The sequence below is a fragment of the Dermacentor albipictus genome, chromosome 1 (assembly GCF_038994185.2).
Source record: "Dermacentor albipictus isolate Rhodes 1998 colony chromosome 1, USDA_Dalb.pri_finalv2, whole genome shotgun sequence".
Taxonomy (NCBI): Eukaryota; Metazoa; Arthropoda; class Arachnida; order Ixodida; family Ixodidae; genus Dermacentor; species Dermacentor albipictus.
This window is the reverse complement of record NC_091821.1, coordinates 461,272,015-461,298,118: the sequence shown is the minus strand read 5'-3', so window position 1 is coordinate 461,298,118 and position 26,104 is coordinate 461,272,015. Positions and strand designations below refer to the sequence as shown.

Genomic DNA, 26,104 nt, shown 5'->3' with positions numbered 1-26,104 from the left:
GCATAAATTTATATGCGACATTTTGAAGAAAAAGAAAGTGTCGCAAGGCCTTTTTTATGGAGTGAGGGTAAAGTTTAAAAAAAAGTGTTAATTATTGTATGGGGTTTTGCATACCAAAACCACCATTTGATTATGAGGCACACCATAGTGGACCTCCTAGGGTTCTTTAAGATGTACCTAAATCTAAGTACACGGGTGTTTTCGCCCCCATCGAAATGCTGCCACCGTGGCCGGGATTCGATCGCGTTGCCTCGTGGTTAGCAGCCCAACGCTATATTAACTAAGCAACTACGGCGGGTATGAAGGTAGCGTAATCTTTTGGTTTACTTACACGGTGGCCAATGAGAGCAGATTTCTTCGTGAATACGAAAGATAAAAGAAAGCCAAACCAGTTCTATAGCCGTTTCTGCGGCAGCACTTTGACTCACTTTATTCGCTATAGAAGCAATACGCTACTTAACAGCGCCCTTCTTATGCTTGAGCCTTTCCTTTTTCTGCATGGTCAGCTTCAGCTTGTCCCTCTTCAGACGCAGCACTTCTAGCTCCAACTTGCGCTTCTCTTGTTTCAGGACCAAATCCTCCTCCAAGCTTCCCTGGAGCAGCACGCCAGCCACCCTGAAGGCGTCGAACGCGCTCGATACCTTCCTTGACGCCTCCACAATGCACTGAACTTTCTCCGCTGACGGGTCCCGTAGCTTTTCCGTCATTTTGGGAAAACTGCGCGCCCTGTCACTTTTGGTGAGGTCGAGCGGACAGCCTAAGACGCCTCCCAACTGATCGTTCGTTGAGGCCGGCTTTCTCGGCGGAGCGGACGAAGTCTGCTGTGGCTTGTCGCTACCGGCGCTTGTCCTGGCCGTCCGATCCACGCGCGGACCAGCAAAACTTGGCTTGCGACAGCAGTGCAGGGGACTCCAGTACTTCCTTATGGGAGTAGTCCAGCTGGAATCGCTAGGGGAAAAGAAAAATGGAGAGCGCAAAGCAAAGGCGCCTTCCATTTTCAAGCCATCGGACAAGTACTCCTTGAGGTCCTCCAGTCGCCGCTCTTCGGTGTCGGATAATTCTCCCATTTCCGGTCTATCCTCCACTACGGCCACGCAGTCTCGCGTCTTCGGCTGCTGCACGCTGAAATGCGAAAAGGTAATGCTACAGTAAATGGTATTTCGAACGGCCGCCGCAATGAGTAGCGAAAGAATGAAGCGTACAATGTTTTCGCATGCCTTGTACGCCTGATTTCTGCGCTGCAGTAGATTCAATTTAGGTTTTGAACTAACTCATTCCTATACCTTGTTACGGCAAACGCGAATAGTAGCAAGCCGGGCCCATTCATAGTGCCACGTGTGTTTCTTCATGCCAGTACCCTGCATGATTACTGCTGCCGTTTTACTTTGTTTTCTAGTGTTGCTATAACCCGTGACTGATAGCTACAACAAAGAACGACGTGCACATCTTATCAAGCTTTTGCGGTTGCCGGTAACATATACTACCTACGTTCAGAAGGCGCAAAAGGCGTTCTTGCAGCCAAACGCATTCCGCGTCTCTGAAAACATGGTGGTGATAGCGAGACTGCACGACGACGGGGTGGGCGCGCGGTCGCCACGAGCACCCATGTAATTGATATTGCAATGGAGTTACACCGCGGTGGGCTGCAGTGTACTCCACGACGAATATGCACTCCAACGCTTTGGTAATGAGTGGACCCAGCCTTCTTCCTGATTCGGTGTCCTCACCGAAGCGACAGGCCCGTTGGTAAGCTTCTGAGACCGGAGTCGAATAGTCAGAACTGTGCTCTCGTATAGGTAAGGTATCGGGGTCAAGCTGGACCAGATCAAAACAAGATGGTGGTTATAAGCTGGGAAGGTTGGTTTACGTTGGATGTGGCAATCAGTGGAAACGAAGCGACGAATCACTCGTATTGTTGAACACAAGAAAGACAGATTTTGCTTAAAGAAAAAGCTGGGAGATCGGCCTGAGCCAGTGAGCCTGCTAGTCTGCACTGGAGAAAAGGAAAAAGGGCATGATGCTTTGGCATGGAATAATGAGTAGAAAAAGAGAAGGAGTTGATACGTATGTACAGCCGCGGGAAAAGTTGGCAGGCCAATACTGCGAAGAAAGAAAAAAAACGCAATTCTACGCAGCCTTCGCATATGTAGGCTGAAATGAAGGGGTACGACCTGCATGCGCGTGTTCTACCAATGCAATGTGCTCGCCTTGAATTGATTCGACGTTACGGATTGGCGCTGGAATAAATTTTAGTTTTTCCTGATGCTGTGGTGTACAAGCTTTTGCTCGAGTCTATGCGGTCCTACTAAAGCTGCTCGTCCAGTCCCGCGGCATACATCAAATTCAATAAACACGTCAAAGCAGGATAGAAGCTCTAATCGATTAACAATGGAGGAACAAGAAAACGGAGATCAGACGCCAACATTTTAATAACAGGACTCGCAGAAACGTTGTTGAGCCGCACGAAGATAAATCCCTTGTTGGCAGTCACGTTTGGGCTGAGACTCGTACTGCTTGCCTGCTTTTGATGAAGCTGGAAGAGTCCATGACAATAATGTTTTGATGACAACTAGAATCGATGTCTCGTCACTGTAGACAGAATCACGTTCATTCGTTGACCGTGCGCTTGATGGCAATGCGGCTAGAGAAACATAGGCCAGCCGACGAAGGATAGTTTATCGCTTTCGCGAGCTTTCTTTTCACGATAATATACGGCCGGGCTTGTTCATTCATGATGATGGCCCCACTCATGGTGGTTACCCTAAGGGCCCGATTCTGGTCCCGTAGGGTAAATAAATGAAATGAAATTTGTAATTTCCACCACACGACAGTGGGACAAAGCGAGACACGTAGCTCTGTATAGACTTGTGCGTCTCACTTCATTTCCTTGTTACGTGCCTGCTATTTCAATTACACAAAGTAAGGTTCATAATTTTACAAACCGCACAACGTTCACTAAACAATCGCGCACTAACTAATCAAGCATGGTGTCAGACGTGCACAAACACGAACAGATCTCACTCGATGATCTGTGCCGTCACTTGCAAAGCGCTTTCACGACGCGGAGCTCTGGCAGCAGGTAGCGTGCTTACCTGTCTCGAATCGAATGTTTCGTGCTTCGCTGGCTTCACCGTTTTAACTGTGCGGCTTCTCCAAAACTCAGATCACGCGAGCCCCAACACTACGCGTGTGAGAAGACAGTGCGCACGAATCCAACAGCCATCTCGGCTCACCCTTCGCCCTGGCACCCGCAGTCGACGACCTGCAACGTACGGCGTGCGGGCCGCGTATGTGCTCAGCCGCGCGGGCAGCAATGGTCGTGCCAGAGGAGGAGACGTGCGCTCAACTCCTCTCGTCCAGCCCTGCGGCAGTGCGGGCTCCATCACGTGTCCTTCAACATTGGTCGCGCAGGAAGACGACACCCATCGACCCCGTTAACCTTCTTGGCTCGCCCTCGGATGCTTGTCGTCGCACTGGCCCACCACGTGACCACCAACGTACGGCGCGCGTGGCACTCATTCTCTGCGTAATTGGACTTTATTCGGGACAGCACTGCGACGGCGACGACAAAAAATTATCCTTGAGAGTCCGTGTATTTTGTACCCCAATAAGAAAGCTTATTTGAATTTTTTCGAAGCCCTCCACTGCGGGATCCATCCCAACATCCTGTGCTTTCAGGACGCCTATGTTCGTCTGTTTTACTGCAATAAATATTGTTTTCCCCAACTGCATCAACCTCCATCTTTCAAACATAGCTGTATAAATCGGTATTTAGTACGGAAAATACACTTTCGCCAAATAATTTATGAGAAGGAACCCAAACGCTATTTTAAATTGCATGACGTGTCTGCGAACATCGCACCATGTTCGTTCGCATAAGTTGTACAGGCACTCTTTAGACATAGTGAATAACTTGTAGCTGCGACAAGTAATATGCCTCCTGGACCTGGACCTGGTCAACCTCTAATTTTGGTTTATACATAAATGTAAATTTTGCTCAGCATACACGGTTAATGTTATTATTATTATTATTATTATTATTATTATTATTATTATTATTATTATTATTATTATTATTATTATTATTAATGTAAACATACAAGCACACAAAGGAAACAGGGAGCGAGCAAGCTGAGAACTCCCCCGAGAGTGCACACCTGCCTACTCTTTCGGGAGGAGGGAATGAAAAGAGGAGAAAATAAAAAACGAAGAAATAGGAAAGCAAGTAGGAAATAAACAAATTTCAGAGACACGGACGAAAGAGAGTAGGAACACGAAAATAAATGTCTGTAAACGAGAGGCCAAATCAGTTTTCTGCATGAACGTTAGCAAGGTTCTATGGGCCTGTTCGCGTTGAGCAGCACTCCCTCTCGGAAACAGTCAATCGTCAAGGGTCGTATACTTGAGTCCAATCAATCCATATTCCTTGATTAGCAGTACACCTTGTGTGGCGAATGCGGGATACTCAAATGTAAGGTGTTCAAGTGTCAGACAGGGGCCACAGGACGTACACAACGGAGTGCTAAGTGTGATCCTTTTACGCACCATAAGCATGTGGTAGATTTTCCAGAACTTCGACATTAAATGCGTCATATTCTGTGTTCTTTTAGGTTCTGCATAAAGTTGCCCATTCTAATCTCTAGACCATCGAAACGAGTGGAGGGAGAAGGGGAAACGATGCTTTATTTCTTGATAGCATTCCTAGAATATTCTTCAGTGGTCTTGATATAATTTCTCATAATCCGGCCGAAAGTTCACCTTGACTTTAACTGTCGCCAGAATGTGTGCCATAGAAATTTATTTCTGTCTTCTCTCAGAAAGCCTCGTCAATGTCATCAAATACTCTGATACTCTCTTAGCTGATTATTGTCCAAGCTGACAGCAACGGTCATTACAAGGTTGACTAGATTGGTAAAATTGCAAGCCAATAGTCGTTCGGTATGCTAGTGGCCCACCCGCTCTCGTAAACGGAAATTCCACTCTGTCTATCACCACGCCTGAATTCAGCACAAATGTTCACTCCGACATGGTTCTGATTTTGAACTTCAATAAAACTCGAAACAGTCTCGGCAAACCTTGGCATGGCAGGGCAGCCCCATCGGGCCGAATTTCGATGTGGATGCTCGCGTAAAACACATTTATAAGTATCTTTTAGGAGCTCGACATTTATTCGCGCAGCTATTTTGTCTACCTGCACTATGCGCAACTACAATGCACTGTGCATGTCGGCATGAATAATAATTCCGAGTGTATTTGCACCAAACGAGAATGCGATAACCATTTTAGAGCGTGACACAGAACCTAATATGGTTCTTGGTTTTTTTTTCTTCTTTTCTTTCGTTTCTTTTTTTTTCGGTCGTATATACGTGCTCGTGAAATACATTCCCTTTGCCATCACATTTTCGTCAAGCAACAATTGTTTCTGGGAGTGTTTTAAGCGTGCTTATTGGCGCGCTCAGAGCAGCTACATTACCTGACCGTGTTCCCGCCAGGTGCAGGAGCTTGGGGGACTTGTGACTGCATCTCTTGTGGGACTCGGAGGCTTAATCCTGCGGCTTCGTCCACTTAGCACCTCTGCTCGGAGCATGCATGAGAGGAATACATTATAGAGAGAGGCTGGCGCGGTAACATTTGTGCTCTAGCCAGATTCTCAGCGTTGGGTTAGTGGAGACGAGAATAAAATGTGAAGCAGAACTGGGAATACTACGATTAGGAGGGGAAGGCTCATGCACATGAATAAAATAAGAAAAAATGTTCATGACAAGTATTGTTTTTTTTTTCCTTTTTCTTCACATTGTCATGTCATGTTCACGCCATCTCTCAGGAAATGTCCAGCAGCTTTCACGGTCCAGTCGGCAGTACACGGAGTTTCCATTTTTGAACAGTGGTTTCCTCCCTCCCCCTCTTCTCCCTTACATAAATACAGCTCCAAACTCCCCCTCCATTTCCTTATACCGAGAAATTTTGAACATTGCCCTTTCGTCCATCAGCCGAACTTCCCCGTAATGCGTGTTCGAAAAAATGGTAGCATGTTCGAAAAATTACATTTCAAAAGATCGGCCCGATTCTAACAATTTTCAGTTAGAAAGATCAGGTCGAGAGAGTGCTCGTTTCTATTAACGTGCAATTTACTACACTTAGTCGTAACTGCGTCATAGCAGAGTCGTGCGGCGTCATAGCAACGTAGTGGTCAGAATTATAAAATTATTACAGCGCAGCAGGAAAGTTACGAATAAGTGCCGTAATTTCGTGTTATTGCAAAAGATTGTTAACTCCACGTTTTTAACTGAAAGTTGTTTGTATTTCACCAATCTGTCGAAGTATTTTTTTTTTTTCAATTCTGTTTGATCAGTTACTCTGGTGAACTTCTCTAAAGTCCAACAGATGGACGAAGGGGCAAGGTGCTACATTCCTGGGCATGATGTATTACAGAATCTCTTAGTGAACAAATCTAAAGCAAATAAATTAGACGCTTAGACGGTGGCACTCCTTTTATTGCCTTATTGTATCGTGTTCAAACAGCTAAACCCTTTTTGTAAATCAAGATGACACAAACTTTGCAGAAAAATGTTTGTTGCGTGGCTTTTAGGGTGGTTTATATATTTAATTTTTTATCTTACACGAAGAAAAACGAAACAATGAGTCCACAATAACGGTGTTCTTTCTATAAATAGCATATTTGTGTACCTCTAATGACATCTTATTTTTGTTCACAGGTTTATTAGCTAATTTTACCATGCCGCCTACGAATACTGAGTTTTATTTTAACGAGTACAGTCGCATGCACACAGCAGAAAAATGATGTATAGTAATAAAGTTAAGAACGAACAGATTGAAATTGATTTAACGAATACAGTTGCATGCACACAGCAGAAAAACGATGTAGAGTAATAAAGTTAAGAAAGAACAGATTGGAATTGATCGTTACCATAAATGTAAACAATACCTGGGTGCCATAGATACATGATGAAATCGACGTAAACGTGATAAGTGTAAGTGACACAAGAATAACTCGTAAATAGAAAAACATCACTGAACAAGTGGTATGAAAGCGAGGTATTCTTAGCTATTAACACCACGCGTGCGCTGGAGATGTAAAGACGAAGAACAACTTAGATCGAGCAAGCGGGAAAATAAAAGGATGTTTTGGCACTGCCAACGAATTAAACCACTACGGTTCAGTGTACACGAAGAAAGTGCGAATGAGTAAACATAACAAAGCGTCAGTGAAAGTATAAGAAAAAAAAACATTTTTCATGTCTAGTTGAAAAGTAGAAGCACGTGCTTTCATCTAAATGAAAGCACGTGAAAACCAACTTGCGACAGGTGTGAGCCTAACCCAAATCTGTGGGTTCTGCTCTCCACCTACGGCGAAGGGGAAGAAATTGTAAGCTACTTCATTTCTGAATCAAACAAGGACATCGCAGAAGCTGCCGCTACCGAATGTCATAAGAATTGCGAGTGTATTAAAAAAAAGTACAGCAGAACTCGTCTCACGATGACCGTCGACGGTAATGCGAATAGCAATCCAGCGATGTTGCGATAAGCAATGTTCCTGACGTCACGTTTATTTACAACGTGTAGTTGTATTTCTCAGACTTTCGTTGATTCGGCTATACTCCACGCACTGCGACATCGTCCCACTTTGCAACGGTAGTCGCTTGCCAAGGTCGCCCACTAGCACGGAGGCTTGACGACGATTGCATGACGCCGACGCGGTTACGATGGAACGAGGACGAAGGAATGATATCGATGGAACGCCAAATGCGTATGCCGACTTCATAACAATGCGATTTCGATTATTAAAATATGACGATAGTATGCGACGACAACGTGAGGACGACGACACGAAGATAATTAGTTCGCGGCAATGGCCCGACGACGACGGTGTGGCGACAACCAAATTAAGGGGCTGGAATGACGGTGGCCCGACTAAGATGACGTGATGATGAGAGTACGACATCGGAAGCATGATAGCATCGGTGTGACGGCGGCGGCATAATCATAATTCAATGACTACCGCACGCAATTCGAATGTTTCTCTTCAGGCAGGAAGTTTCAGGATATGGAAGTTTAGGAAAGGTGAAGGAGTGTATCCTTTAATTGCTACCAACACAGCAACCATCGCGCTCGAGTATCTGCTGCAGCAGGAGAGTCGTTAACGGCAGGTGATCCAATGTGCCCTCTCTATGCACAATAATAATAATAATAATGTTTATTTCCAGTCAAGAAAGGTGGAGGAGGCTGCAGGTAAAAGCTGCACGAACAAATGGCAGCTTGACAGAGGCCCGCAGCCCCCTCTACAAGACAGCAGTAAAAAGGTTACAGAAAGTGCTTGATCAGCCGTTTATAGAGAGCACACTGTCTTGTGTCTAATTTTCGGATAATCCCAAAAGACAACTAGAAAACAAACGCCCTCCTCCCTCCTTCCCAAAACAATAAAAAAACTACGCATCATAGAAACATGACAGTTATACAGAAAAAAGAGCTATCCGAAGAAAGAACAAAGCTTACTTCAGAGTCGTCGCACCTATTTACAAACAATACATTTTTTTTATTCAATCAGCTTCCCTTGCTACATATAAGCGTGTTTAAGCGAAGCCGTGAAGACTCTCTGCATATAAATATAGCGGCGGTGATTGAGCCAGCTTATCGTCTATAAGCCAACCCATGCAATTGCTTCTCTGGTCAATTCGAACCAAAGCAGCTCTAAGAATTTTGTCCAGTGTAACCCTCGTTAAACTCTGCCGATACTTTCCGGGAGAGTCACAACAAATGGAGAGTGTGCGCTCTTCATAATGGAGTAGATCACGTTGGACGGCTAACAGGGTCTTCTAGTGTTGGACCCTAGGCTTAAGTAGCAAAAATTGTAAGCGCCGCTAGACTCCGAAGTATACGGAAAAAAGCTCAATATACTCGTGCAAGATTACGTTGAACGCATTGAATAGAGTGAAGCGCTCGCCACATATATATATAGGGAGGGAAGTTCGTTTATATATATATATATATATATATATATTTATATATATATATATATATATATATATATATATATAAAAGCCGTGATTACTGAATAAAAGCCGTGATTACTGCTGCGTCACAATATATATATATATATATATATATATATATATATATATATATTGTGACGCAGCAGTAATCACGGCTTTTATTCCGCGTCCAAAGATTAGGCGAACCGACCGCGCCCGCAGCATGGAGCACACTCGACAGCCAGCCCCACAAGCGATGATGAGGAAGAACCCCATATGAACCCTATATGATGATGATCGTGTACAGATGACAAATAATATCTTATAAATTCCCACATTAATGTCCCCTCGCGCGAGAGCGGCCATCCTGGCCGCAATTCAAAGGGGCGGTGAACGTCTCGTGAAAGGCTTCACACGGGAAACGTGGACAATCTCAGCGGCGCGGCAGCGGCGGTAATTTGGAACAATAACTGGTTCCACGCGATAGTTCACTGGAGAAGTCTGCTCCAAGACTTTGTAGGGGCCGATGAACCGAAGCTGAAACTTGTCACACAAGCCAGGAGTACGAACTGGTGTCCGGAGTAGCACTTCCTCACCAGGGCGGAAGCACACGACGCGATGAGAGGCGTCGTAATGCTGCTTGCGGTCCTGTTGCCGTGCTTCGGTGTTGATGCGGGCGAGCTGGCGACAACGCAGAATGCGGGACACATATTCATCGCAGGAGGAAGGACATTGATGGACAGTTGGCGCGAAGAAAGAGACGTCAAGACAGGAAGAGGGCGAACGACCATAGACAAGGTAGAATGGCGAATAACCGGTCGTGCGTTGAACGGCGGTATTATATGCAAAGGTCACGAATGGTAAAATTGCGTCCTAGATTCTGTGATCCGGGTCAATGTACATGGCTAACATGTCTGACAGCGTGCGATGAAATCGCTCTGTGAGGCCGTTGCTTTGCGGATGGTAACTGGAGGTAGTCTTGTGGGTGGTTCCGGAGGCTCTGAGTACTTCGTCTAGTAGTTGCGAGAGGAATGCTTTTCCACGGTCGCTCAGGAGGACGCGAGGAGCACCGTGACGCAGTATTAAGGATTGAAGTATGAATGCAGCAACTTCAGAGGCTGAGGCAGAACTCACACAAGTTGTTTCGGCGTAGCGTGTCAAGTGATCAACGGCTGTCACAATCCATCGTTTACCGGTGAGAGTCACAGGAAGTGGGCCATATAGGTCAACTCCAACGACCTCAAATGGTTTCGACGGACGAGGAACCGGTTGCAGTTGTCCGCTTGGAGCTGATGTAGGGAGCTTTCGACGCTGACATAGAGCGCAGGAAGCGACATACCTCGCTACACTGGCGGACAATCCAGGCCAGTACAAGCGCCCTTTGATGCGGTCATAGGTTTTCTGGAAACCAAGGTGACCAGCAGTCATGTCGTCGTGAGAAGCCCGCAGGACATGAGCACGTAGAGAGCGTGGCAGAACAGGAACCCAGCGTTGACCGTCAGGGTGATAGACATGACGGTATAGGACGCGGTTGTCAATCTTAAATTGCGTCAGCTGCCGACGAAGGCGGGCGTTAGGCGGGCGCGAAGCTCCTTGAAGGTGGTCGATGATGCGCCAAGAGTAAAAGTCGGCAAGTTGATGAAATTGGAAGGATTTGTTGTCGTGTGGAGGCATCTCGTCGACAGTGGCCAACAAGAAAGCATCTGAGGAGGGATCGAGCGAAAGCTTGTCATGGATGGTAGTTGGAGCTCCATGGCATGGCGTCGTAGGAAGCGGACAGCGAGAAAGCGCGTCTGCATCTTGGTGTTTCTTCCCGCACTTGTAGGTAATGGTAAAGTCGTATTCTTGCAAACGAAGAATCCACCGACCAAGTCGTCCAGACAAGTTCTTCAGCGTCGAAAGCGAGCATAATGCATGATGGTCTGTAACGATCGTAAAGTGGCGGCCGTGAAGATAAGGTCGAAACTTCTGCACAGACCAAATGATAGCTAGACATTCCTGCTCCGGGATGGTGTAATTCTTTTCGGCGTTTGTCAGAACGCGACTTGCGTATGCGACGACCCTCTCACCTAAAGTGTCGTCTCGCTGTTGGAGAATGCCACCAATTCCGTGACCACTAGCATCCGTATGCAGAAGGGTAGGAGCAGCTTCATCAAAATCGCGTAGTACTGGTTCAGATGTGAGAGCGCGCTTCAGATGGGTGAACGCAGATTCACATTCGGGAGACCACACAGAGGGAACATTAGAATCCAGTAATTTGTGCAGAGGTGACGCTATTGAGGCGAAGCCCCGTATGAATCGCCGAAAATAGGAAGCGATGCCTAAGAAACTACGCAAATCTTTGGTCTTTTTGGGACGAGGGAAGTGCTGAACTGCGGAAACCTTGTCAGGATCAGGACGAATGCCATCTTTGCTCACAATGTGACCTAGAACTTTGATCGTCTTGCTCGCAAAATGGCATTTCTTGGTGTTTAGCTGAAGTCCAGCGTTGGCAAGGCACGTGAGAACTTCATCCAGACGTTGCAGGTGCTGAGAGAATGTTGACGAGAAAACAACAATATCGTCGAGATAGCACAGGCAAGTCTTCCACTTTAGGCCACGAAGAACGGTGTCAATCATGCGCTCGAACGTTGCGGGCGCATTGCAAAGGCCGAATGGCATGACATTAAACTCGTAGAGCCCATCTGGTGTTGAAAACGCTGTTTTCTCCTTATCGTCCTCATGCATAGGTATCTGCCAGTAGCCGGAACGCAGATCGATGCTCGAGAAGTACTCGGCACCCTGCAGGGAATCCAAGGCATCGTCTATTCGCGGCATAAGGTATACATCCTTGCGTGTGATCTTGTTAAGTGCTCGGTGGTCGACACAAAATCGAACAGAGCCGTCTTTTTTGCGAACCAAAACAACGGGGGAAGACCAAGGGCTAGCAAAGGGGCGTATTATGTTTCGTTGGAGCATGTCGGTGACGTTCTCGTCAATGACTTTCCTCTCGGCTAGCGATACGCGATATGGTCTACGGCGCAGTAGTAGCAGATGGGACGAGGAGGACGCCACTGCGGATAGCTCGTTTGGGTAGGTGCGCTGGTAGTCATGGAAGCGATGTGAGCCGGTGTTGGTTTTGGAGGCATCGGTGGGACGATGACTGGAGTAGCTGCGGCTACTTGTGCGTACGTCGATGGGGCCCTAGGTGTTAGAGGGTCCGTGTACGCAGCACCAGCCATGGATGCCAATTCCTCCTTGATGACATCTCGCAGATTGGTATCGGAGGCATGAGAAGTCATAGGTCCTGCTGCTAAGCCAAGATACTGGAGCTCTTCTCGAATTATTGCGCGTATCTATGCTCGTAACGTAGGGTCGTCGGCGCTAGTGTTTGCAGTGGTGTCCGGCTGCAACCGTACTGATTCGAGTTCGTCAAGGCGCTGGCAAGTAGCGACGATATCAGCGACGGTAGCGGGGTTCTGGATGGCTAAAGCATTGAAAGCAATAGCTCCGATGCCTTTGAGGATGTGGCGAACCCTGTCTGATTCGGTCATGGCCGTGTTCACGCGTCGACAAAGAGCAAGCACATCCTCTATGTACGACGTATAAGATTCACCGGGTTGTTGCTTGCGAGTGTCGAGCGTCTTTTTTGCGAGGGCAGAACGAACAGCCGGTGTGCCGAAGATTTGGCGGAGCTGCTGTTTGAAAGCGCCCCAGTTCGTGAAATCAACCTCATGGTTGAAAAACCAAGTCTTCGCTACGCCTGTCAGATAAAAGGCGACGTGACGTAGCGTGGACGCATCGTCCCAACGGTTAGCCGAACTCACTCGGTCATAGTCGTCCAGCCAATCCTCGACGTCTTCACCGCGAAGTCCAGCAATCAGATAGGGATCACGCTGGTGCCCACTGACAACCCAATACGGAGAGGCTGGGGTAGTCGAGGCCGAGATGGTGGAAGTAGAAGTGCCTGTTGGCTCGTCCTGCGACATGTTGGCGGACAGCTGGCACAATCGGCGACCCGATCGAAGCTCCAGGAGGTTGAGCGGGGAGTCAGAGGACGGGGGACTGAAGAGCACACTCCACCACTTGTGACGCAGCAGTAATCACGGCTTTTATTCCGCGTCCAAAGATTAGGCGAACCGACCACGCCCACAGCACGGAGCACACTCGAGAGCCAGCCCCACAAGCGATGATGAAGAAGAACCCCATATGAACCCTATATGATGATGATCGTGTACAGATGACAAATAATAGCTTATAAATTCCCACAACATATATATATATATATATATATATATATATATATAGAAACGAACTTCCCTCTCTCCAGACTCTATGCGAAAGCTCCATCGCAGTTCGAATGAAAAGCGCGCAAAAAATATACTAATGTCCATGTCATCATGCAAAAAACCATCGATTATGCTGGCTACCATCCACATGTAAGAAACAGTGCATATTTTGGCGATATTACGTGCTAGTACATGGTAGCACAGCTAGGGCATATGGCTGCTTAGTGATGCGAGTCCGTCGCAAAATGATGTCAAAAATAACTATCATAAAATTCAGTCGCAACTTGTTCGACCTGGGATAGTCGCTACGTTAGCCATTTTCATCTACTTGAAGGTGATCGTGCGTCACTCAGTGGACCGCAATTATATATATATATATTTAACATTAGTCCACTATGGAATGTCAAAACAGGTTTTCATATCGTATTTCGTCTTGCGTACTGCAGGATTTCGTACTGCGCTGAGCAGATGCAGTATTTTGAATATTGTAACATCGTTGGTACAGGTAAATACCCCACTACACTAGTATTCTACGGATGACACAGCGTAATGAAATAAGAATAGAGAATAGCGCTTACCAAGTAAAGTAAGACGGTGGTTTTCCTGCTTGCAGAGTGTCATAAAATGATCAGTCGCAGTAACATAGAAAGATCCCTCACATCAGATCAACAACAACACGGCGAATAGAGACGAATCAGACGAGACTCACATGTCTGCGTTCAAGTGTACAGGTGGTCGATGAAAGAAAGGATAAGTGCTATTGTTGCGTCGCTATTATTGACTGAGCCTATATTGTCTTATAGGCCATTTAAGCACTTGTTTTTCTCGCTCCTGTAGGTTGCTGTTGCAAGCACGCAGAATATTGTTTTGTGCCGAGTTTACGGTTGCGTCCACCTTGTTCAGAAAACTGCTGTTTAGAACGTTTGCTGTGCCTAAATATGGTGCACAGCTTCGCATGAAATATTCAAGAACATTAGACATGTTTCTTATATCTTCATTCGATTTTTGACAGTTTAATAAAGTGGAACCTTACCACAGTAGACTTTAATATTGGGTTTCCGAACCAGCATGTAATATATTATAACATAATATAATTTAATATTATATAACATAATATAACATATCCCGCATATAGATAAGCGTATAGCATAGATATACCTAAATGTATGCAGAGCCTCATAACAACAGCGGCGGCGATGAAAAAGTTTCTCTTTGAATGTCCATATAATTGCTTCGCAATAAGTTTCAAGCGTCCGTGAATGTTCGATCATTTTGCTGTAGCCTCTGCTGCTGAGCACATACCGGCCCATCGGGATAGTTGACGCTTGGCATCTTCGCGAAATCACAGTAAGAAAGCTACACATCACTCTGTCACCATTGGCGACTGAATGGTCTCCAGCACCCGCTGGCATCTACGTTCTTTTTGACGAGCTCTTTCCAACGAGAGCCTTCTATTATAAGACGCCATGTCCCAACTTCGTTTAGCGAAAGCCGAAAACTGGGCCTGCCGGTTTTTCAACATCCGTGACAAGTCTACAATGCAAGAAACAGCACATAGGAGATAGGAAGGACACTCAGAACAAAGGCTTAGACAGGGCTCACCAGCCCTCCATGTATTTCATGCACGTGCCATGCGCCCGGCTTGTTTTTTTCCTCTTGCCTTTCTTCTCTCTTTTTTATAATGCTAACGTTTCGAGCGACAACCACGTGCATGTACACGCGATATTCAAGCGACGCGACAGACAGACCCTGTTGCGTCACGGCGTGTAGCAGCCATACGAACTCGACAACGCGAAGAAAAGTAGCCTCCAATTGACGCTGTCGTACAAATAAATACAATCGTGCACCCGTAAAGAAATCGCAAGCGTACCACGAGGCCGATGTTTTAAGCTAGATGCATTAGCTTTAGCTTCAATATGCTGTCATCGCCAGTAGAAACCCGTTCCATGCCGCCAGCGTTAAATGACGTGGTCCCATCTGGTGAGCAATATTCAAAATACTGTTGCGGCTCTAGGTGGCGTCTCAGGCCTAATATCGTACAAACAAACAACTGGCCTAAATGATAACGACAAGGAAACGCCGATAATTCGTCCTCAGCTTGAGATAAGATGAAGCGATGGATGATTTTACTGCTTATTTTTTGCTCTCACAGTAGAGACCAAATTGCATGAGCAAATTTGCATCAAGGCGGGTGGACTGGCTGCTGCAATGCTGGTGCGCAATCCCGCCGTGCGCGGTTGCGCGAACATGCAGGCGATAAGCAAATTTCTCTGAAAGCGGCAACGCGATAAGCGACAGCGGCGCATCACCGTCCGCGACGGCAAAACCTGTTAGTCGTCGCCGTCGCTTGTCGTCGTCGCTCGAAAAGCGCGTGCGTGTGGTGGGGCCTTTACATAAGGTATCTTTTTTTTTCACGTCCTCACCAGTGATAACTTGGACCACTGAAGAAATCGTTATTGTGGGAAGAACATGGATTTCACAACTCGCTTCAGCTCGCATGCAGCATCTGTAGCGCTTGTGTAACTAACTATAAGACGCAACGATTGACTCTGAAAGCAAAGAGCGTTCCGGGAACTCTTCTTGAGGGAGTGTGAGCTTGTGCCATATTAAACTCCCATTTCCAGAGTATATCAACCCCTTCTGGGAGAGAGTATAATGACTCCCCCCGACCGAGGTTTTGTACTCCTCCGCAAGTGAGTACTAGTACTCTTGCAAGGAGTACTTATAGTCCCCCGCCCCAAGAGTATTTGTACTCCCCCAAACAGTGTTTGTACTCCCTAGAACCGATTGCTTCTACTGCTCCAAAGAGAGTGCTTCTACTTCTCCTGACAGAATGATTATACTCCTCCTAACGGAATGATCATACTCCTTCAGTACAGAGTGCTAGTACTCCTACCAATAGTGTGAAAGCACTCATGATGTACACTCTTAAGCAAAGTTACACCATTTGAGTCATATTTTGCCCCACAACAATAATATTCGTCGGTCTTGGCCGCATTTCCTTTCTTTAACGCTGCGAGCCCGGTACTTGTTCTCGACAAGAAAGTAGCGAGTGCAACACTTTCCAGAAAGGAAACGCAAGTAAGACAGGTGACGATTATTGTTGTGTGGCAGATATCCCACCCCCAGGGTGTACACTTTTTAAGAGTGTAACGCCATAGTCATTCGCAATAATTACATAGGGATATATTTGATTCCTTGATAAGCGGGTCCTGCACTTATGTTTCGTCAAACGGATTTAGGCTTTACTCGCCGATTTAATCGAATGAAACATTTTTTCTTAAATGTTCAAAATATTCATTGATCAACAGTCACAAGACAAACCGAACAAAATTTCGACAAACGTACTCATACGCACACAAAATCTGTTCACAAAGATGTCCATTAACTTTATAACACATCTTGTAATGAAGTATAAGTATTTCACTTCAAATCTTGTCCAGCCCATATCACCCTGCACAGCTTCATTTGTAGTCTTCCCATGAGCGCCCAATGTGAGGCGTCCCACTGACCTCTGGTTGCCATCGAGTTCTGATTGTACCCCTGACTTCCAGCATACAACCACATTTCCAAAGCTAACTCCTGGAATGATTACACCTTTCCACATACCCCGCAGCACCTCGTACCTACTGTATCCCCATAGCGCTCTTTGTTTCCCTATGGCCGCATTTCTCTTCCCTTGAGCTTTTATTATTGGTCCAGAGCCCTCAGCTAACAACGCCAGCTGGGGGCAGCTGGGCGCGCGCGCCGTATTGCCCTACTTTCTTTTTTTTATTTTTGAGCACGCCTAACGGGACGAACGGAGCCAAAGCTGCCAACGCGCGCAATCTCAGAGGCCATGTGTGGTCAATAACACGGCGCGCTCCTCGTACTTCGGCTGCCGGCGCTCAAGTAAAGCAACGTGCGGGCGCCCTCCTGTACATTTGTGTAAGTGCCTTCAAAACAAGTATGTTTGGTAACTGCCAGATAACCGGTCCTGGGCAAACTGAACATACAGAACTCTACACAGGCCATATATTTACAAAATACGATACATGTCCACTGTGTGTGGTCGTCGCAATGGGATCCGCGGAACTGTTTTTTTTCTTGTTGTTTAAGTGAAAAAACTCCAATGAAAAAAAATCAGAGTACACCTGAGCACTTCTCGTCAGTTGTGCGTGCGATAGCGTTAATGTCAATTTGAACACCGCCGAGCGTTCTTTCGAGGTATGACCCCCTCGCCGGCAAGCGAGCACGCTGTGACGCTGTGGCGCATTTTGATTTGGCCGTACAGAGACCCACTTAGAAAGCAGCAAATAACAATGTTTTCCGAGAAAAAGGGTGACATGGTGTCTCAGTGATGCGCTCTCCCCTCACCCAACAGCTAGCATGCTATTGCGACAGCAGGTGCACCTCTTCGGCCGCTCTGGTCCGTCAAGGGGCGCTCGTCACGTGGTCACAGCCAATGTGAATTTAGGTGCAGCTTCTCAGCCATTTGACCACGTAACGTTTCTGCATGATATTTCAATGCAGCGCCCTTGGTCAGATAAGGGCGTGCTTCGTATTTAAATATGCCGCGCAATAAAGTTCACAAATGCAAGAGAAATTCGTTTATATATGTTGCACATTGTCGATCATAATTTTCTAAACTGAAGAAAACTGGAAAGCAATAACGTCGTCCAAATCATTGCATCGAAGAAGTTGGTACGATGCGCTGCCCGGCCAAAAGTCCCCGACGACGCTCGCGTCCCTCCTTACGGCGAAGGGCTATGGGAGTATGTACCGGAACGCCACCGAGGCAGTGACGCCGGTGCGCCCTAGCGGGCCCGATCGTCCCGGCCCGAGACGACCGCTCTCCTCCAGGCCCCGAGCTGGTGCAGGTCGTCGAAGGTGGCGTTAAGCAGGGGGTCTGGTCCACCGACAGCGGCATCCACCGAGTCCCGCTCTTTGCCGAACGTCGGCAGAGCGGGTTCGGTGTAGTCGGCGACGATGGAGTCGGTCTGGTCGGCGCGCATCTCGGCGAAGCGTCGGGGCGTCTCGGCCAGCTGCCGGTAGACGAGCCAGGCGGCCACCGCCAGCGAGCACGACACTGCCGCCGACACGACCAACAGGCGCGCCTTGAAGCGCCGAGGGGAGGCCGCACCTGCTGGGAGCGAGGCAGGACAGAAGGCACTTTATGGTTCGCGAAGGCTGCACGGTCGACGTGGTTACAAGCGTCATCTTCGGACACACGACTGCCTTCAACACGTCAGCTCTGCCACGAGCGATCGAACTACGGCATGGTAACCCTGATTGCATTGTCCCCATACGTTACTCTTGAGAAGTTTGTAACCCATTTGTGATGTTCTGATGTTCTGATTTGGGATTCTGGTGTTCCGTTATTAGTGAATCATGCCTGCGTTACTTAATTGTGTTTTTTGGACTCATTCTTCACTCCCCAGATAGTTCATTGTGTACTCGTCTGTCCTCATTATTGCACTTAGGTCTGCTTGTTGGATTCTTTGTATTAACCCCGGCGGCCACATTTCTACGGCGGCAGAATGCGAAAACGCTCCGGTACCATGCATTGGATGCACGTTAAAAAAAGGCCGGTTGGTCAAATTTATTCCAGAGGTTACGTGCAGTTGACCTATTCAGATCAGTTATGTGGCCAGGGGAACATAAAGTGAGATGATAATTATTGCTGTCTGCCAGCCGATTAAATAAAATTGAATAATTAATCACTTAGTGACTGCAGTAAGCTGGCATGTTTCTATGGAAAAGTAAGAGAAGGATGTGATTCTACACAATTCTACTTGACACAATTCTTCTAGCATACGCCCGTGTTCCGAGATATCCGGCTGCAAATCCTAATTTCCGTTGCATGGTTACGCACGCAAGACAGTGATGATCGGCGCAAAGCTCCTCTCTGATGTGATCCGGCTGTTGCGTGCAGCGTTTAGGTCTGCAAACAAGGCGGAGGCATAAGCAAGGGTGATAACTTTTCCCTTTCACTCTCGGCTGGTGAAATAGTTATTGGAGAACGCGGAACCGCTGTCGAAACACGCAACGACGCAGCTTGTATTGATGGTGGCAGCTGCCATGCCGAGATAAGGGAGCCAGCGGAGATGCCGGTGGGCAATTCGCGTACGTAGGGGAGTCTAGACGAGCAGGCATTGTCTTTGCCTGGATGACGCAAATGACGGCTAATTTTTAAATATTGCAATTATTGCAATCATCAACAAAAACAGATTTAGACGTGGTTACATATATTTTCTAGCATTAAACGTTGCCAGGTTCATATTCCAATGGCAGCCTGCCCGGAGCCAGGGATTCTTAGCACCCTCTGCTGCGTCGCCGGTCTGACCGCCGCCATGGTCAGTTGCTTCGCAGCCGCTGGGGACTCAGGACCGGGGTTTGACTGTTGTTTTCATATAGGAGTTTGTGGCCAAGTACTGCACCAGGGTGGCCAATCCTGCTCTGGTGAGGGAGTACCTTACCGGTTCTGGTCCCCGGGATCAGGCCACACTCCAGGCCTGTTTATGCAATTTTATCAACACGCTGATTTTTTTTAAAATCTGGTGGAAAATTGCGTGGTACCGGGATTCGAACCACAGACCCCTTGCACGCGAGGTGGGTGTTCTACCTCTACGCCAACGCTGCACCTTATCCATAGGGTGATAAGAACTCGAATTAGCCTACACCTGAGGAGGGAACGGAAGTGGTACATAAGAAGCCGATCAATGAGTTATCGGTAAGAGGGAAAACAGAAGAATTCCAGGTCAACCTAGAGAACAGGTACTCGGCTTTAACTCAGGAAGAGGACCTTAGTGTTGAAGCAATGAACGACACTCTTATGGGCATCATTAAGGAGTGTGCAATAGAAGTTGGTGGTAACTCCGTTAGACAGGATACACGTAAGCTACCGCAGGAGACGAAAGATCTAATCAAGAAACGCCAATGTATGAAAGCCTCTAACCCTACAGCTAGAATAGAACTGGCAGAACTTTCGAAGTTAATCAACAAGCGTTAGACAGCTGACATAAGGAAGTATAATATGGATAGAATTGAACATGCTCTCAGGAACGCAGGAAGCCTAACAGCAGTGAAGAAACTAGGAATTGGCAAAAATCAGATGTATGTGTTAAGAGGCAAATCCGTCAATATCATTACGAATATGGATGAGATAGTTCAAGTGGCTGAGGAGTTCTATAGAGATTTATACAGTACCAGTGGCACCCACGATGATAATGGAAGATAGAGTAGTCTAGAGCAATTCGAAATCCCACAGGTAACGCCGGAAGAAGTAAAGAAAGCCTTGGGAGATATGCAAAGGGGGAAGGCAGTTGGGGAGGATCATGTAACAGCAGATTTGTTGAAGGATGGTGGTCAGATTGTTCTAGAGAAACTGGCCACCCTATGTACGCAATACCTGATGACTTCGAGCGTACCGGAATCTTGGAAAAACGCTAACATAATCTTAATCCATAAGAAAGGGGACTCCAAAGACTTGAAAAATTATACACCGATCATCTTACTGTCAGTTGCCTATAAAGTATTTACTAAGGTAATTGCAAATAGAATCAGGAACACCTTAGACTTCCGTCAACCAAAAGACCAGGCAGAATTCCCTAAAGGCTACTCAACAATAGACCATATTCACACTATCAATCACGTGATAGAAAAATGTGCGGAATATAAGCAACCTTTATATATGGCTTTCATTGATGACGAGAAAGCGTTTGATTCTGTCGAAACCTCAGCAGTCATGGAGGCATTGCGGAGTCAGGGTGTAGACGAGCCGTATGTAAAGATACTGAAAGATATCTGTAGCGGCTTCACAACCGCCGTAGTCCTCCATAAAGAAAGCAACAAAATCCCAATAAAGAAAGGCGTCAGGCAGGGAGATACGATCTCTCCAATGCTATTCACAGCGTATAGGTATTCATAGACCTGGACTGGGGAGAATTGGGGATAATAGTTAATGGAGAACACCTTAGTAACTTACGATTCGCTGATGATATTTCCTTGCTTAGTAACTCAGGGGACCAATTGCAATGCATGCTCACTGACCTGGAGAGGCAAAGCCGAAGGGTGGGTCTAAAAATTAATCTGCAGAAAACTAAAGTAATATTTAACAGTCTCGGAAGAGAACAGCAGTTTGCGATAGGTAGTGAGGCACTGGAAGTGGTAAGGGAATACATCTACTTAGGGCAGGTAGTGACTGCGCATCCGGATCATGAGACCTAAATAATCAGAAGAATAAGAATGGGCTGGGCTGCGTTTGGCAGGCATTCTCAGATCATGAACAGCAGGTTGCCATTATCCCTCAAGAGAAAAGTTTATAACAGCTGTGTCTTACCAATACTCACGTACGGGGCAGTAACCTTACGAAACCTTACGGCTTACGAAAAGGGTTCTACTTAAATTGAGGACGACGCAACGAGCTATGGAAAGAAGTATGATAGGTGTAACATTAAGGGATGAGAAAAGAGCAGATTGGGTGAGGGAACAAACACGAGTTAAGGATATCTTAGTTGAAATAAATAAAAAGAAATGGCCATGGGCAGGACACGTAATGAGGAGGGAAGATAGCCGATGGTCATTAAGAGTTACAGAATGGATTCCAAGGGAAGGGAAGCGTAGCAGAGTGCGGCAGAAAGTTACATGGACGGATGAGATTAAGAAGTTTGCACGGACAACATGGCCACAATTAGTACATGACCGGGGTAGTTGGAGAAGTATGGGAGAGGCCTTTGCCCTGCAGTGGGCGTAACCAGGCTGATGATGATGATTGTGATGATGATGATGGTGGTGGCGATGATGATGATGATGACGATGGTGGTGGTGGTGGTGATGATGATGATGATGATGATGATGACGACGACGACGACGACGACGACGACGACGACATATATTTTGTTCGCCTACTTTAATGTCGGTGTGCGCCTGCACAAGTCTCACTTTTCATGGAAACACGACACCTATCAAGATGTCAATGCGATGAAAGTGTTGAATATTCTTTCCTTCTTCAGAAACGGAAAAGCATGGATCGCTCTCGCGTTGACTTTATAACTCTGCGCATTACTTCTGGGCCGATGCTCACACAGGCAGCTATTATCATGTTCTTCATGTCATTGACGTCAATGGGCTCTGTTACATAATCTCGATATTTAACGTAGGCTCAAAGAAAAAAGTCGAGCGAAGAAAGGTCAGGTGATCTCGACGTCGAAAACATCGCTCCTGCTTGCCCGATCGACTGTCTTGTAAAATTACGGTCCAACCAGCTCTTTGCAGAGATGGAGAAATGTGGTGGTGCTTCATCATGCTGGCGCAGGGCATTCAAGGGAAGACAGGAGACAAAGTTGTCGACGACAATACTTAGTATTTCTTGCGTGCACTTCTATCCATTCAGGTCCTCCCGAAAAATGTGGGGCCAAATAATCCTGTCCCCGAGTACGCCACCCCACACATTCACACTCCAGCGAACTCGGTGCTCGTGTCGCCGCAGCCAGTGTGGATTTTCTTGGGACCAATAATGGGTGTTGTGAACATTCAAGGTGCCATTACGGCAAAAACCGAGCTTCATCTGTTCAAATTACTCTCTAGGGGAACTCCTTTGCTTCGTCAATTTTGATCATTTGCACAAGTCACGCAGTCTTTCAATGACTATCTCGCTTAGGCCCTGGTGAAGGCAAACATGGTACGGATGCAACTTATGCTTCTTGAGCACACTTGCGACTGCGCCGACGCCACGTTCGCACTCATCGGCCATTAGTCGGATACTGATTTTCCAGCATCAACGCTATGGCCGCGAGACCATCAATTTCGAAGCCTTCGTCGACAATTCTTGGTCTGTCTTTGATGGTGCACTGAGCTCGTGCGTAAGCGCCGAGATATGTTTATGAAGGTTGGCGCAGTTGGAAGTAGGTGGTCTGGCTGGCGAGCCGCGTACAGCCGTCTGCATCGTTGCCATTCATCTTGGCCATTGCAGTAACCACGCCCACGTTGTGTTCGGTAGGATGCCTCGTCCCGGTGGAAGCAGCCATGTCAGCACCAGTGGATACCAACATGGTCTTTCTTGTTTGTGCTTCCAATTCTCTTTCCATGATAACCCTTAACAAGATAATGCGTACAGCGTACGCCACACAACGGAGTCATTCCTTGATTTCGCCAGTCGGGAGTGAGGGGGGAACAGTTACCATGTTTGCCTATGCCTCCACTCCGTTTTCAGACTAAACGCCGCACGCAACAACCGTGTCACATCATGGAGGAACTTTGTGCCGATCCCCACTGTTTTGCATGCGTAATCATGCGAACGGAAATTAAAAATTTGCAGCCGCATGTCTCGGAACACGGGCATGTTAGAAAAAGTCTGCTAAGTGGAACTGTGTATAATCACGACTGCCTCTAACTTTCCAATAGAAACATGCCCGCTTATTGCAGTCAATAAAAAGTTAATTATTCAATTTTATTTAATTCACTGGGAGACAACGATAACTGTCATCTTACTTTGTATTCCCCTGGCCAAATAACTTATTTGCATAGGTGAACAGCAGGTAACCACCTAGCGCCAAACTTTCAGAAAATTGTAAAACGTAATTATTTTGATAATTATATATATATAATAAAAGGGAAACCAGACATCCACCCGTTCGTAGCAATTGCTACAAAGGAAGCCCATACGGGTTCCTCGAAAGGAAAGCCTCACAGTTGAAGAAAAATTCGCCGTGTTCCGGGACTAGAACCCGGGACCACCGCCTTTCCGGGGCAACCGCTCTACCGTCTGAGATAACCACGCGGCTAGCAGATGGCAGGGCGAAGTCGAATTTGTCGGCAACACGAAGCAAAGGCAACAGTTTGACGTAGTAGTTATATATATATATATATATATATATATATATATATATATATATAATTTTCATATTGCTCTTTATTGCAGTTGCACCCCTACTTCCTTTCTTTGTTTCTGTATGCCATCATGCGACCAACGCTTGTATATGTATCTATCCATAGTATGCCTTTGCAACACTAGAGTCCATGGAGGACTCTGAATAACTAACTAAATAATCCTCATTGGCATCGTCCCCGGCGATTCGTCGCACAATTGATGCCTGTTCAAGTAATCCCCTTGACAGAACTAACTGCGCCATATTATCAATAAAATTTTACATAATTTTTTTCAAACTAAAGAAAAGACGGGAGGCGGGGGGGGGGGGGGGGGGTTCAGGTATGTAGCATCAGTGATTGACGGTGCCAGAACTGCGATTTGTGGCGAAATTTTCCCATGATGGTACCGGGACTTATATTTCAGCATGAAGCTGATTACTTGTATGCCGCGTAATTAGCCAAAGCGACACGGCTCTTCCTTCAGGAGGGCAGGAAGTTTCTCTATGCCAACCTAATTCACTATTCTTGCCACAAAGCTTGGTGATGAGCGCTGGCATGGTGACTACTGAGCTGACGGAACGAACACTCTCTATTTTCTATATCTGGATTTCAGCTTTAAATTCAATACAAATAATAAATTCATATATTGAATACAGTACTAAAGCGCAGTGGTGCGCTACCACAAGGAATAATATCTCGCTGACAATTGATTCACATTTCTGGGGCATGTTTGAGTGACATGACATGCGGGACAGAGGAGACTCCAGGCACGATAACACGAACTATAAGTTGCAATCCAAAAGCGAAATTTCGCATGATCAGTTATCTCGAAGGTACAGTGATAGTCAACCGCAAAACATTATATATATATAACATGCTACAACAGGCAAGAACATAGCCATCGACACGGCTCCTGATCTCTAGATTTCTTAAGATAGTCAAATGCAGCGTCCCGTGTGTCGTTCTCCGAGCGCCATCACGCGAAAAAAAACTACGGTCGGAAATCAGCGGACAGAACTCACCGTCTCGCGCCGTGGTTCGGAAAACCTCGCTGCTGCGCTGGTTCGACTCCCATTCGGCATACGGGGGCAGGACAGGCGGAACACTGTGAGTCGGCAGCTCGACAGCGTGGAAGAAGCGGGCTTCCTTCTCACGGACCTGGTAGTCACCATACGGAAAAGCCACCTCATCGCTTTCGGGGGCGGCTTCTGCCCCCGAAGTGTAGTCGTATGGTGTAGTCGTCTCCTCTGACGGCGCTTCCAGCGGTTCCCTGCCGCTGCTGTATTCGCCGCTGCCTTCCTCGACGTGGACAATTGACAGCTCCTGATCGTCCTCAGCGGCCGCCATTCCTGTTCTGCTTTCTTCTTCATTTTCGCAGCGGCTTGTGCTAATGCAGGTTGCAAAACAAGAAAGAAGAGGTGAGATGCCCAAAACCATTCAAAAAAACTGCACAGGGGTCGACAGATGCAGTAGTTTGTAGATATTTCTGGCATTGGAGCGCAAATAAAAACATGTGCGTAGACAGAAACGGAACAAGGTCTTAGTAAATCTTGTTTATTCGAAGCACGCAATATATCTGTACTGTAGGCAAGCCAAACAAGCAGAAAGAGGGCAAACAAAAGTACAAGAACGAAGAAACACATAACGTGGTATAAACCACGTACTGTAAAGAGACGAAAAGTAGCTGTCAAATAATGATCTTGATGGAGAGCTTAGCTATCTGAATATATATACTGTGAGCGCAACACATCCCTGACTTTCATCTTCATCATCTCCACACATCATCATCTATTGTACATCTTCTTCATCCCTACATATCATCATCAGAGTCGGGCCCTGCGGTTCCACTCTTCTCGTTTCCGAAATTTACATTTCCGAAATTTTCAGTTACAAAACTAACATTTTCTTAAACTGACACGTTTTGGTAATGACATCGATGGCCTTAAACAGAAATTTACTTCTGTTTAGCCGATTAGTCCTCTTAGAGGAAAACAAAAA

The 26,104-nt window shown here is 46.6% G+C and overlaps 2 protein-coding genes across 3 annotated transcripts; both read right to left on the bottom strand.

The window, feature by feature from the left end:
• Positions 1 to 405: 405 nt before the first annotated feature.
• LOC135902844 (uncharacterized) lies at positions 406 to 13,976 on the bottom strand. Its single transcript, XM_065433114.1, has 3 exons — positions 13,837 to 13,976; positions 5,474 to 5,574; positions 406 to 1,122 (listed from the first exon to the last, which is right to left on the bottom strand). Exons 2-3 carry the CDS (start codon positions 5,521 to 5,523, stop codon positions 453 to 455), a joined length of 720 nt encoding a protein of 239 aa, XP_065289186.1. The 5' UTR covers positions 5,524 to 5,574; positions 13,837 to 13,976; the 3' UTR covers positions 406 to 452.
• Positions 13,977 to 17,832: 3,856 nt separating this feature from the next.
• On the bottom strand, positions 17,833 to 25,475 carry LOC135902845 (uncharacterized). 2 transcript variants are annotated; one of them, XM_065433115.1, is made up of 2 exons: positions 25,129 to 25,475; positions 17,833 to 18,383 (listed from the first exon to the last, which is right to left on the bottom strand). In XM_065433115.1, exons 1-2 carry the CDS (start codon positions 25,451 to 25,453, stop codon positions 18,055 to 18,057), a joined length of 654 nt encoding a protein of 217 aa, XP_065289187.1. In that variant the 5' UTR covers positions 25,454 to 25,475; the 3' UTR covers positions 17,833 to 18,054. The 2 variants fall into 2 exon arrangements, with proteins under 2 accessions (XP_065289187.1, XP_065289188.1); XM_065433116.1 differs by having other exon boundaries at positions 17,833 to 18,380.
• Positions 25,476 to 26,104: the final 629 nt, after the last annotated feature.

Excerpts from the sequence above, each read along its gene's own strand:
- LOC135902845 (XM_065433115.1), bottom strand. The coding sequence starts at position 25,453 with ATGGCGGCCGCTGAGGACGATCAGGAGCTGTCAATTGTCCACGTCGAG. Across the intron at positions 18,384-25,128 it reads CCGAACCACGGCGCGAGACG|CAGGTGCGGCCTCCCCTCGG; the intron begins GTGAGTTCTGTC and ends CCTCGCTCCCAG.
- LOC135902844 (XM_065433114.1), bottom strand. The coding sequence starts at position 5,523 with ATGCAGTCACAAGTCCCCCAAGCTCCTGCACCTGGCGGGAACACGGTC. Across the intron at positions 1,123-5,473 it reads CCTGGCGGGAACACGGTCAG|CGTGCAGCAGCCGAAGACGC; the intron begins GTAATGTAGCTG and ends TTCGCATTTCAG.